The sequence below is a fragment of the Lonchura striata genome, chromosome 4 (assembly GCF_046129695.1).
Source record: "Lonchura striata isolate bLonStr1 chromosome 4, bLonStr1.mat, whole genome shotgun sequence".
In the NCBI taxonomy this organism is placed as follows: domain Eukaryota; kingdom Metazoa; phylum Chordata; class Aves; order Passeriformes; family Estrildidae; genus Lonchura; species Lonchura striata.
Genome location: NC_134606.1, coordinates 70,454,168 through 70,466,654, shown reverse-complemented (window position 1 = coordinate 70,466,654; position 12,487 = coordinate 70,454,168). Strand labels below are relative to the sequence as shown.

General features: G+C 38.1%; 1 protein-coding gene across 2 annotated transcripts in view; it reads left to right on the top strand.

The window, feature by feature from the left end:
• The window catches only part of LOC110484356 (bifunctional heparan sulfate N-deacetylase/N-sulfotransferase 3), a 51,679-nt gene that overhangs the window by 29,131 nt on the left and 10,061 nt on the right, over positions 1-12,487 (top strand). For both annotated transcript variants that reach the window (XM_021554944.2, XM_021554945.2), the window contains 3 exons: positions 975-1,103; positions 9,935-10,117; positions 11,651-11,747. In XM_021554944.2, coding sequence (XP_021410619.1) covers positions 975-1,103; positions 9,935-10,117; positions 11,651-11,747 — 409 coding nt within the window. The remainder of the gene's footprint in view (positions 1-974; positions 1,104-9,934; positions 10,118-11,650; positions 11,748-12,487) is intronic.

Here is a 12,487-nt window from a genome sequence, read left to right as displayed (position 1 = left end):
CCTTTATGAAATCCAAAGGTTTTTGGAAAACTCAGGCACGTCTATGGCAGATGTACAAATTCCATACATTTTCTGACAACAAAATATATGATCCTTGATCACAGTATTCTCTACATCACAAGAAAAGAAATGTTGAGAAATGAAACTGCAAGAAATAAAGAGTATCTACAAAACCACAACCTGTGTTAAATAAGGCATTTGTATGCTTAAAAAATTAATCTATCATAACAATCCCAGTTAAGCATTATACATGAACTTCCATACTCAGCTGTTGATTTTCCATAAGGAATAGATATAATTGAAATATTCCCCAGTAAATTATTTTCTGAATTTAGGAGAAAATATTTTGAGTTTCTGATGAAAAACATAACTGCATTTAGTAGTTCTTAATATTGAAGAATGAAAGATTTGTTCATGGAATGTTTTTAAAAATAATTTTGCTTGTACTACGTATTTCAACGGGTCTCAAAAAATAGCACAGTTGAATGAGAAGTAAATCTGTCTTATAAGGTGAACATTATTGGCAAATTTCCCCATGTGCCAGAGCAGAGTTATTGGTGGTGATGCCTAAGGCAAAGAAACCCAATTTGCCTTTCCAATTACAATTTAAATTTATAACAAAGCCATCATTCAGATGAAAGTGGAACTGATTGATATGATACAAACTGATAATATTTTAGATTATCTTTCACATTATTTTACAACTTTAGACTTCAAATACTTGGATTTAGGATGAGGTGTTATAGACAGAGTGAGTTTGAGGAGGCTCCAGAACTGCAATTTGGTGATAGAGATCAGTCTCCAATTTCAAACAAAATAAGATGTATTTTTAGATGTTATGATGTTGATTTCCAGCAAAGTTGAGAGACCAAATATACCCAGCAATTATCTGTTATATGTGACTTCTCTGACTTTTATAATCTCATTAGAAGTATAAGCTCTTGATTTTTTTAATGTATTTTTCATTAATTCAGGTACTTCCTAGGCAAACTTGTGGCTTATTCACCCACACCATTTTCTATAAAGAGTATCCTGGAGGTCCAAAGGAATTAGACAAAAGTATTCAAGGAGGAGAGTTGTTCTTCACAGTGGTTCTCAATCCAGTAAGTACAGTGGAATTTTAAATGTTTTTAAAAAATTAATTGAAGAAAAAGTTACTGAATGTTCCAGGGCTGATCAGCTTGGTCTCCCAAACAGTAATGGTTACTGACAGTGAGTTGTTTTGCTTTTTCAATTATTTAAATTAAGAGCTAACATTATGTAAGTTCTCTTAGTTGTACAAAGCAGTCTCCACCTTTTTTTGACAACTGTTTTGTTATAATGCAGAAGTGCCAGCCTGTCTTGTTCTTCACTTTTTGCATGAACTAAGACCCCTGAGATTTAATATTTCAAAGAATTTGAGTGTGAAGAACTGTTGTGAGTATCTCAGGTAAAGTTCATTTCTCTGCTGTGCCAAAGTCGTGATGCTAAGTGTTGGGAGCACTTACTGAGGTGAGAAGGCTGCAAGAAAGGAATGCTTGGGCTCCAGTAAGTTTTGAGAAATTTCAGTTGCTCTCTCATAGCAGCTTCAAAGAACAGATCCAAGTAAAAGAACCACACAGTTGAAAGAAAAGATCTGAGTAAATGAACCATATCTGCTTAACCTTTCATTTCTCTTTAATGGAAGAGAAACAACTAGTGAGGCACTGAAGCTACAGAACACTGACAAAAGAGAGGAGTGTAGTACTTCAAAATGGCATGAGATTAGGTCAGCTGCCTCAAAACTGACCTTTCAGACAAGCTTTTAGATGAGGTTTTCATTTGGGATCCAAATCAAACATATAAATAAAATTCTGCTGTTTTATGGAAATGTAGTCACTGGGAACACCAAAGGGAACAAAACATATTTCCACTCAAATCTTTTGGGATAACAGCCTAAATATTGTGTGCCCTTTTTTAATCTTCTGCAATGTAATGCAGTCCAAAAGAAAACCATTTCTGAGAGCTGTTTCAGCAGTTTGTATGGAGGTGCATTTTTCAAGCCTCAGATTCTTTTAGGCTATAATTTTGGCTCTTTGAGAGCAGTTACTGTGTTTTGTTCCCCTTGTTCACATTCGCATAGCAGAACTGGGAAATAAAAAACCTGCCTTCTTTAGCACACGTGTGATTTCCCTTCTAGAGGGTGGCAGTGGCTGCAGTCCTGGCTTTGATGTGTATCATTCCAGGCACAGCATAGAATCAGTCATAGAATGGTGTAGGGTGGAAGGGACCTTCAAGACCATCTCCTTCCCACCCCAGCTTAATGGGGCGGACACCTGGAAAATTTATTGGGTGGGGAGGGTATTGGCACCATAGCAGTCCTTTGGCATGATGTGGGTTTTGACTAGAAGTTACTAGGTGACCAAATTTGAGGAAGGCACAGAACAATATTTTGAGTCAGGACAAAATATATTCCACCTTGAAATACAGCCACAACAGCCAAAAACTATTTTACAATGTAAGGAAACAGCAACATTTGATATGAGTGGTTGAGTCATAAGCCCTTTAAATAAGAAGAATGAAGAAAATGGAAGACAAGCAGTGAAACACCCCTGATTTTTGATATTCATTATGGAGGTTTGATCATGTCTGCCTGACATCCTGGAATGAGAGCACAACAGTGTGTTTTAATTCATTAAAATTAGATCTTTGATTCATGCATTGCTATGTAGACTGTGTGATCATCTACTTCTGAAAATTATGATATCCCAAATGCAATACAGGCTAAAAGAACAGAAGCTAAATTCAGTGTTTTCTAAATATAACTGTAAATGAATATTAAGCTAAAATCTGCCCAAGACTCCTTCTAAGGAATGCCTTTGAAAAGACAATGCATCTAGTTTCTAAATATCTGCCTGTAAGCATTTCCTGAGGTTCTAAGCATTAGTCTGGCACACAGTCAGTTTAAAGACTGAGCTTTATATATTTGTGGGGTTTAGGTCTTGCATGTATTTATGTCATAGTTTGCAAGTCAGAGTTGGGCAAAAATTTAGTAATTAAAATGAAGATAAATAACTTTAGGAGTCCGTCTAATTATGGAGTGGCATTTTGGATTTCATAAGCTTTCTTGTGTTTTCATTAAAATTGCTGGGATTTCTTTATGAGAAACACAGCTGTTGAGAGGATGCAAAAATTCCATTATGAGGCGTTTTCAAAATGTTATTTTTCACTGATACAAAACTAAGAAGGGAAAACACTACCCATGAATCATTACAATGTCAGCTAAACAACATTCTTAATAGTGAGTACATAAATAGCTAGTTTCCAAACCTGGAAAATGTGAGTATGGATTAAATGTTAATCTTAACAAATTTCTTCATTATATTTAATTTGGAAGTGAATATAATTTTTGAAGTGCAAGTTACCAGGCTGAGACTTCAAGAACTGAGTACCCTACTCTGAAATAAGTGCCCCTAAGAATGAAGCCTAAAATTTCTCAGTGCTTTGGCTGTGCAGTGATGTAAGAGAGTCTCTGCCTCCTTACAGTGTGCTTGATCAAGCACCGTGTGCAGGATAAACCACCAAAAACCACAGGACCCTGTGTGCAGCTGTGGGTTTTTGTCATGAGAACCAGTGTGATGGCCCTGTTCCCAGAGCCCTGTCTGGGCAGGCATTCTGCAGGTATGGAAGGCCTCAGGAAATCCTGCTCTGCAGATGCTGTTTGTGGAACTGGGAGCCAGCAGTTGGCCTGGTGGATTAGTAAATCTCACAGCTGGCAGCTTGTGTTCCTGTGGTTTGCATTGGTACCCCTGTACTGGGTGCTTGGTGGCTGGGACCTGATCCTGACCGCTATTCCTGTAAGCTATCCCAAATTCCAAAGTGCCACCAAGCACTAAGAGAACACTATTACCCACTCGTGAAGTAATATTTTTTAAGTCTGTCACCTGTTAAAGAAACTTGCTGGCTGCAGTGGCCCTCGGGCGAGATCATGCTATATCAGGATCTTGCACAAAATGTTTCACAGGAAACAAAAAAGCAAACTTCAGCAGCCTGTATTATTGGTATACTGGCATTATTTCTCCCACATTATCAGCTGAATAATTGACTTACGGGGAAGTTGAGGGACTTGCACTGATTGAGCCAGGGAATTCTGGGGCAAAGCCACAAGGAAAACGTGTACTGTAGAAGTGGCTAGTGAGGAGTATCTTATCCAGTCAGACACATCTCTGGTTTATTGTCTCACATTGTTACTGGTTTTCATACTGCTGTACTGTCTTTAAAACATTTTAGCAAGTATTTTTCCTGATAAGCTAGTTAGACTGTTCAGTGGTTTCAGATTCATATATATCTGCAATAAGTGGTTAAGTTCTTGGATTAGTAAAACCAATCTCTGCTCAGTGTTTCTTAGAATGAAATTTTAGCAGTTTCCTAAATCTGTCCTTTGTAGGAAGTCAGCCATTAGGTTTTGAGCTATGTATAATGAAGAGGTCAGTATAGGCACTGCCATCAACTCTGCCATTGCTTCTCAGATCCTTTGAACTGCAGAAGATACAGATGTGGAGCTTTTCTGTCCTATGAGATAAATGTTGAAGGGTAACCAACAGTTCATGAAATTTTTCTTAACCATTTCTGCCCCTAAGAAAAACAAACAGAATGCAACAATTGCATTATGTGCGCTTACGTGCACTTCCTTGCAAAGTACTGTGTGTCTGCAGATGGAAAGAAAAGGGAAAATGCCCTGTGGAGAGGAATTTGGTGAAAGCCTTCAAATGGTTGACAGCCCAACAATGAAACTAATGTGTAGCCAGCTGTGTGCTCTTGACATGGTTACAGCAGTGCTGATGAAGAGGAAAGGCTGTTAATGCTTTAGGCACATTGACTGATCTCAGAATAATTGTAGTCTTTGTGTGCATTCATTTCTAAGTATTATTTTCTTCTAATTTTTACCTCTCCCCGGTTGTAGTGAGTAGAGCTGTTATTAAGCTAATTGACTTGCAGCAAGGGAGAAATTATCTCCTTCAGCACTGAAAATGAGAGGATTTGTATGAGCATCAGCAGAACTTGCTGTATCTTAATGTGACCCTGAACTGGCATTACAGAAGAAAATCAAAATCAAAGACATTCAGACTCAGATATTCCCTTTCTGTCCATCTTGCTTGGCACAACCTCGTATTTAACTGTACTGAGTGTGAGAAAGTGGTTCAGGAAAGTGGTTCCGTTTGAAAGGCTTGCCCCATTTCATGGGTGAGAAAGGCATTTCTTCCCTGTCCTCATCATGCCTGTAACTCCAGCAATAGTTGCCATGAGTTAGGGGAAGAGGAGAAATCAGTTTGGCCAAGCATTTTGACTGACTGCAGAGCACAAGTATTCTTTGCCTTCCTATCTGTTCTTCAAAACCCATCCATAAAAGCCAAACAGAGTCTGGTATTTTGTGGGTGGAATGGAAAGAAAAAACCAAAAGAAATTCCTATGTGAATAGGCAGTGTGGAGAGGCTGTGGAACTGACAGGAATAGCTCTCTCTTTAGAGTTGATTCCTTGTAAGAGTGGGCAGGAAATGCATTGAAACTGTGGCAATCAGAAATCTTTACTCTTCTGTGATCCTTAAAATTCTTGAATGGAAAGCTTTGTGCCAGTGGTTTAGAGTGAAGCAAGTCTTTTGAACAGTACTACCACTACTGAGTGAGAAGGGGAATGAGCAGCAGCAGAAAATAAACTTGAGGTTCCTGACTGTGTGATCAACAATTCAGAACTACATCAAATACATGATTTTGTTTGAGCTCATAAGTCTTCCCTGGCTCCATTGTATTTATGGTGGAGACACCACTATGTAAATGCAGAGGACAGGTCCGTGGCAGCTGTGAAAACAGCAGGACAAGCTCAGGGCTAAAAAAGGAGTTGCAAGCTGGAATCTCCGTGGTGGAATTGAATACAGCTTTTCTGCAAGCATCCAGGTCTGAAAGGACTCTTTCAGCTATTAAAAATACTTATTCCATATAGGCTCTGCTCTGATTTGTTATTCCATCACTTCTGCAGTCAAATGGGCCAAAATCTGCTGTTACTGAGTCTCTGAATAGCTGAAACTAAATGGTTTGGAATAACTTGGAAACAATAGCAGGACTGCAAACAGAGTGTGCACAATGCCAAATTAATTGGAATATAGGTGTTCTGAGAGTTGGATGTACTCTCATGGCCTGTAAGCATGTGCTCAGTAGCTAGAAAAGCAGCAATATTCCAAACTGGTAATGCATCTGCTGTGAGTGCCTGGCCAAGACCACAGAATTAATTGTCAATCATAATTTAACTTCATTTTGAAGGGTTGTGCATAACTTCATTGGGTTGGGAGGCCTCAATACTATCTTGTAATGTTGTTGCACAGATGGGAGGGTGACATAGTGCCTGTGACTAAAGTACTTTGATGACTGGTTTATTAGTAGGAATTTATTCAAGTTGGAATTGCCTGTAATAGATTTATATATGGTAAAAAAATAAGTGCCTAGTATGTAATGTGCTCACTAGTTTCCTATACCAACTCTTCTAGTTCTAGATTTGAAATGACAAAATAATTAAACTCTTCAAGATTATCAGTGTCCTGCAACTCTCAGACTTCCCTCCACTTCCCATGCTGCTGCAGTTGATGTCTGAAAAAAGTCCTCTCTGCTCTGGGGTCTGATCCTGGCAGCTTAAGAGAGACCCCCTGACTCCAGGGGAAGAAGCCAGGAGCCCTAGGAAGGGCTAGTCACTCTTGGGAGTGGTAATATCATTCCTTTGGGAGTTGGGCACCTCTGTTTTGTCAGCTCTTACCATGACTCCAGAAGCTAAGTTTGAGTAGTGTCCTTGTTGTACAATTTCAATAGGTGCAGCATCCTAATAAATCTTGATTTTGTAGTGATCAGTATTTTTTAAAATACCCAGCTAATTAACATCCGTCACTACAAGTTGAGTAGCTTGTTGCATTGTTTCATTCTGTGCAAGTTGTTTGTCCAGCATCTCTCTGTTCTTGATACATAAATTAGATCATGCTGGTTTATCTTTTCCTGAGACATGATTTAACAGCAGCAGCTCCTTCTTGGTCTCAACACCAGTTTGTTGACCTAAAAGCTGTTGCCTCTAACTGGGATATGTTGTAGTAAGGAAATACACAGTATAGAATGAGCTGTCAAAAAGATAAGGATTTTCTCCTGAGTGCTTGTTCTCATTTCCCTGTATTTCTGCAGTACCAGTCAGAATCCTAAATAAAATCAGGACTGGGGAAAGAGAGCAAATGTAACCTATATCTCTGTCCTTTCACTCTGAGGAACAAGAAAATCCTGAAGAGAAGCTGGAAGGAGAAGGCAGGGCACAGGAGAGTACCTTTGCAGTTCTGATCTGAAAATGTGTGAGAGCAGGAAAGGAGCTGCTGCCCAGAGGCCACATTTAGTCCCAAGCCATCATTTTAAATCTGTCTGCATTCCATTTCAGTTCCCTCGTGAAGGGTATTAAATCCTGTGGAGACTGTGCATTGAAGTGCAACCAAGATGATGGTTTGTTTATGAGGAACAGCTAAAAAAGAGTGATCCTTCTGCACTGAAATAAAAAAAATGCTGAGGTGCCTGAAAGAAATTATTTGAGAAAAGTGCTGGAAATAATAAAATCAAATAAGCTCTTTTTATCTGAAAAGGAGGTTAAAATGCTTGTTAGAGTAAATATAAATCTATTCACAGCTGCTTCCCTGTTGAAGAAGGAATAAAGAAATATATTAAGTTCTGTTTGTATTTTACAGCATTTCCCAGAGGTGGAAGATTTTTGAACAAATAGTGTTATTTACTAGGTCTGGCCTTGGGACATGGCCACAAAGGATTCCTTTTAGAGCTCCTTGATTAGTGGTTCCAAGAGAGTAAATCTTTAGAAGCATAGCATGCTATTAGCTGCAGAGAAAGAATAACGATTCTTGTTAATTAGAACTTGTTTGAATGACTCAGGATGTGGTATGATAGAGGAAATTAAAGCATCATAAACCCAGTATGGCACCACCTGCAGATGGAAGGGGATTAATGTGTGTTCCCATCCTTCTGCATAGGGAAGTGGGGAGTGGTCCACCATTCCTCTCAGCTGATCTGTGATATTTATGATGCCATCTAGAAAAGTCTTTTTCTACAATGTAAAGTCATGTATTAGGTCATGTATCTGCCTGGCTAACTACGGATTTCTTTACAAGATTCAGCCATTTAAGTTTTCAAACCAGTATTTGATCATCTTTGTGCTGTAAATAATTAACCATGAAGTATTTTACTTAAAAAAATATAACTAAAATGGGAGCTTAGGTCTCTGGTAATTATTCCCCTTCACTGGCACAGTTTTATATGCTGGCAATTATTTATAATGATATGTCCAGTCAATTTCTCAGCCTGTACTGACATTCCGTGATTACAGTGATACTCTCTTCAGGGAAAGAATAATTCTATTTTCTGTGAACTAGCAATCTTTTCAACTTCTCTTGCTTTTTCTTTCATAGCAGTGCAGTAGCTGTTGGCAGGTAAGGAGTTGCCAGGAGGTGAATTGACATTAAAAATGTCAGAGGTCAGCCCATGTGTAGGAAATAAAGGGGCTGTCAGGAAAGCAGGTTAACCTTTTTTATGGAAACCTGCTGGTTGTGACTTTAGTGAGAACACCGTAGTCCTGTGGCTGCTCTGTTCCTGCTTTGAGAACTGAAATGAAAAAGGAAACTTGAAAAGGTGCCTAAAGGGAAGGGGTTTTCACTCTCAGTCCTACCCACAAAGAAAGATCATCTCCTAGTGATTTAGGAGTGTGTATCTTCTGATATTACTGTAAATACCAGATTTTCATTATTTTCTTTTCTTTCTTTAACCTAAGGACTGGATTTCCTTTACAAAAGATTAATTTCAGTTCCTGAACTAATTTCAGCATTATGACCATTATAAGCTTTTCTTTTTTTGAAGTGGCTTACATCAGATTTTACTTTACTTTAAATAGAAATTTCTTATTCATAGCATTAGCAGATTTATTTATGAAGAGTCATGTTTCTAATTTTTTATTGGAAATTAGTCTGGCGAGTTTATCGCCTGGGAGAGTTCTACTTTAAAAAGAACTTGAAGAAAGAAATCACTGGTGGAGAGGCGAGGCTTTGCAGATTTCAGTGTAAGAGTAAACTGTTGCTTTAGTAAAAAATTACCTTGGAAAGGAATCACTGTAGAAAACAGGGTTCTGTCTGCAGCCCTTCCTCAGTCCCTGAGAGCCCATCCTTGCAGTCTGTGCATTCCTGCTCTGTTCATCAGCTCAGTTTAGGTGTATCCAAAAATACCCTTCCTGTGAGATACCTTCACAGAAGCATTGCTCCCATTGGGAGTGCAGTTGGAGCAAGGGCTGAAGTGGCAGGGTGTATCTGGCTATCACCTTCATAGTCAGATACTGGGAGAGTAAAATACCAGCAGCCTTATAACTCTGGTGTCTTTTGTTTGGGAATATTCCATGCACAGTAACTTCAAAGTACTCAGGTTTCAGATTTTTGACTGTTTTGTGTGTCAGGCCAGTGCTTGCGGAATACCTTTGTAGAAGAGATGAGCGCTGTAGAAAACTTAGACCTGCAGCCATAAGATTAAAGTCACAGCAATAGAGCTCAGCTGCTTCCCTGATCTGTTGCTTCTTTACTCTTCCATGAAAACAGAAATTATGTTTTTAACATTGCATTTGTATTCCTCTTAAAGTAAAGCAGTGGGCATTGTTTTTGCTGTATCCCATGAAGTAAGTGCACATGAAGGTCCTGTCAGTGTTGCCTGTTCCCTGGGTTTTCCTCATTGCTTGCATTGAGTCAACTTGAGCAGAAGGATGTAATTCAGTGAGGGGCCAGGGCTCTGTGAATGTGATCCAAGGCTTGCTGCTCTAAGAGCAAAATGCAAATGATGTTTACATTACCTGGGGCTGCACTGCCATCTAGTGATGCAAGGACTCGAGGTGTGCTCTTCCTTTTGTCTCCCACAGATCAGCATCTTCATGACACACTTGTCTAATTACGGGAACGACCGCCTGGGCTTGTACACCTTTGTGAATCTGGCCAACTTCGTTCGTACCTGGACAAACCTGAAACTGCAAACCCTTCCCCCAGTCCAGCTGGCTCACAAGTATTTTGAGCTATTCCCTGAGCAGAAAGACCCTCTCTGGCAGGTGAAGGCTGAGCAAGAGATCAGAGAAAAATTGTCTTGATGGTTTCTTTTTTTAATTTTTTTTTCAGTTTCTTGTAGAGAAATATATCTGTATCTTACAGTATATTTTTAAATTAGTTCCATAGAACAGGCATCTGAAGCTTCAGGATGTGATTGTGGTTCCTGTCACTTGTAAAAGGCTGTGAAATATATATACGTTAGGATGTGTAATTAAAATTATCTTTAATTTTTTTTTTATTTGTGTCACTACTTGCCTTTAAAAATGTGGGGAAACGCAGGCAAGTGCATGTTGTGCTATTTCTCTTCTCCTTTTGGAGCTAACAGGAACAAAGCATTTGACAGACAGATTTATATGCATCTTCTAGCAGTTAAAGAAATTAGTTTTTCTCCAAGCATGTAAGGAGAAGAGGGCATCCAAAAAGAGAAAAGAGCATTAATACCATGGATACCCTAATTAGCCAAGTGGAAGTAGATGAGATACATCAGAAGTTATTCACAGTAGGCTGGGAGCTGCCGAAGGAGGAAGTTTGCCAAGAAGCTGTAGATACTTGAGTCCTGACAGTGATAATATTAACCCAAATAAAATCTTACTAAGGTGGCTTGGTGGAAATACTCTAAGGAGAAAACTTTACTAAATCAAACATAAAAATGTATTTAAGCTTTCTTACTAAAATGTTTTCCGGCGTTGAATATGGAATTGCCAACTTAGGGTCTGAGATTGCAAATTTGTACTTAAATATGCATCTTGAAATTCATGCTGGTTTTGAATAAAACATTGAACTTGAGGGGAGAATGTCAAGGATTTTGCATAACACTAAGAGACAATAATTTTAAAAATGAAAATTAGCCTGTAGCCAAGTTACTTGAAAAATTATGATTACTTAGAAAACACATTTTTCAGTTACAGTGACTAAGACATACTGTATGTGGTGTGTTTTGTCCATAATTGATGTGATTTTGAATACAGGTATATATTCTTAAGCCTCAGAGGGGTACGTGAAGATAATTCTCTTCATCTCAGTGCAGTATTGCCAAACAATGTCAAAAGTTCTTTGTGAGTAACATTTCCAGAACAAATTTGAACCAATTCAATTGTGAAGCAGCGAAGATTAAAGATTAATATTAGGTACTGATTTGTATTGGAAGATCAGAATATGTATTTGTGAATAGAAAGCCTTAAATCATAATTGACTTACTCTTTTAGTTTTAAAATGTAGCATATGTAGTGTGATAGCTGTTACAGGAATGGGGCAACTGTATATGTGTAGGATATATTTCTTCAACATGCTTCCTTAAAAAAAATTCCAGACACTTCAGCAAATCAGGTTCTGACCTGGTCACATTGGAAATACCATTCTGAATTGCTGGAATAGTTCTGGAATGCATTGGTTTTCAGTCATAAGTAAAAATAATAATTTCTGGTAAGAATATTTATACATGGGCAAAAACTAGGTAATTTATATATAAGGGTAATTTAAGAACCTTTTCAAGTGTGATTGCCAATGAAATTCTGAGGTTTTTTTCTCTGTTTTAGAACCCCTGTGATGACAAACGGCACAAAGATATCTGGTCTAAGGAAAAAACCTGTGATCGGTTACCAAAATTCTTGGTTGTAGGACCCCAGAAGACTGGTGAGATTTTCTTTTATTCCAACAAGATAGGCTGTGTGTAAGTTCAAATAAGTAAAACAGTTTAACCAGTGCTGACTCAGGCTGCTGTGTAGAGATCTTGATCATCCAACAGCATTTCTTTATTTTCGGATACCATGCAAATATAGCTTAATCATGTGAGTTACAACAGCAGTCAGTATACATTGAAAATGCAGGGTTCAGGAGTGTGTCAGGTTTTTTTGGGCTTTATATCAAAATGAGTAAACTTTGAAGAAGAGGTGAACAAAACAGACAAGCTCTTGTCAAAGTGGAAGAAGAAAAAGGACAGGACAGAAACATCTTTCAAATGGGTTGCATTCTGAATTGCAAATTTTTGCATGTGTCTTGTTTATAGAATCTTGTTGTTTCTTGGTATTTTTTTCAAGTCAAGAAGTTCCTAATGGACAGTTTTCATTACAAGATTGCTCTAGCTTATAAATGTACTCAATGGTTATTTTTTTTCCCTGTAATCAGAGAATTGTGAAATTCCTTTCATCTTCACCAATCCCCAAAAGCTGCTGAATGCAACATTTAAAAACTATTTTTGTGACAGTCTCATATACATAAATCATTATTTTTTTAAATGTGGCTATTTTAAGTTGGAAAAACAGATTTCAACACTGGTACTCCAGTTTTCTGTATTAACTGGTTGCAGTTCTTCTAACGTCCTAATTCCAAAAGCTCAGGAAGTGCAGGATCTTAAGTGATATAAATCAACATCC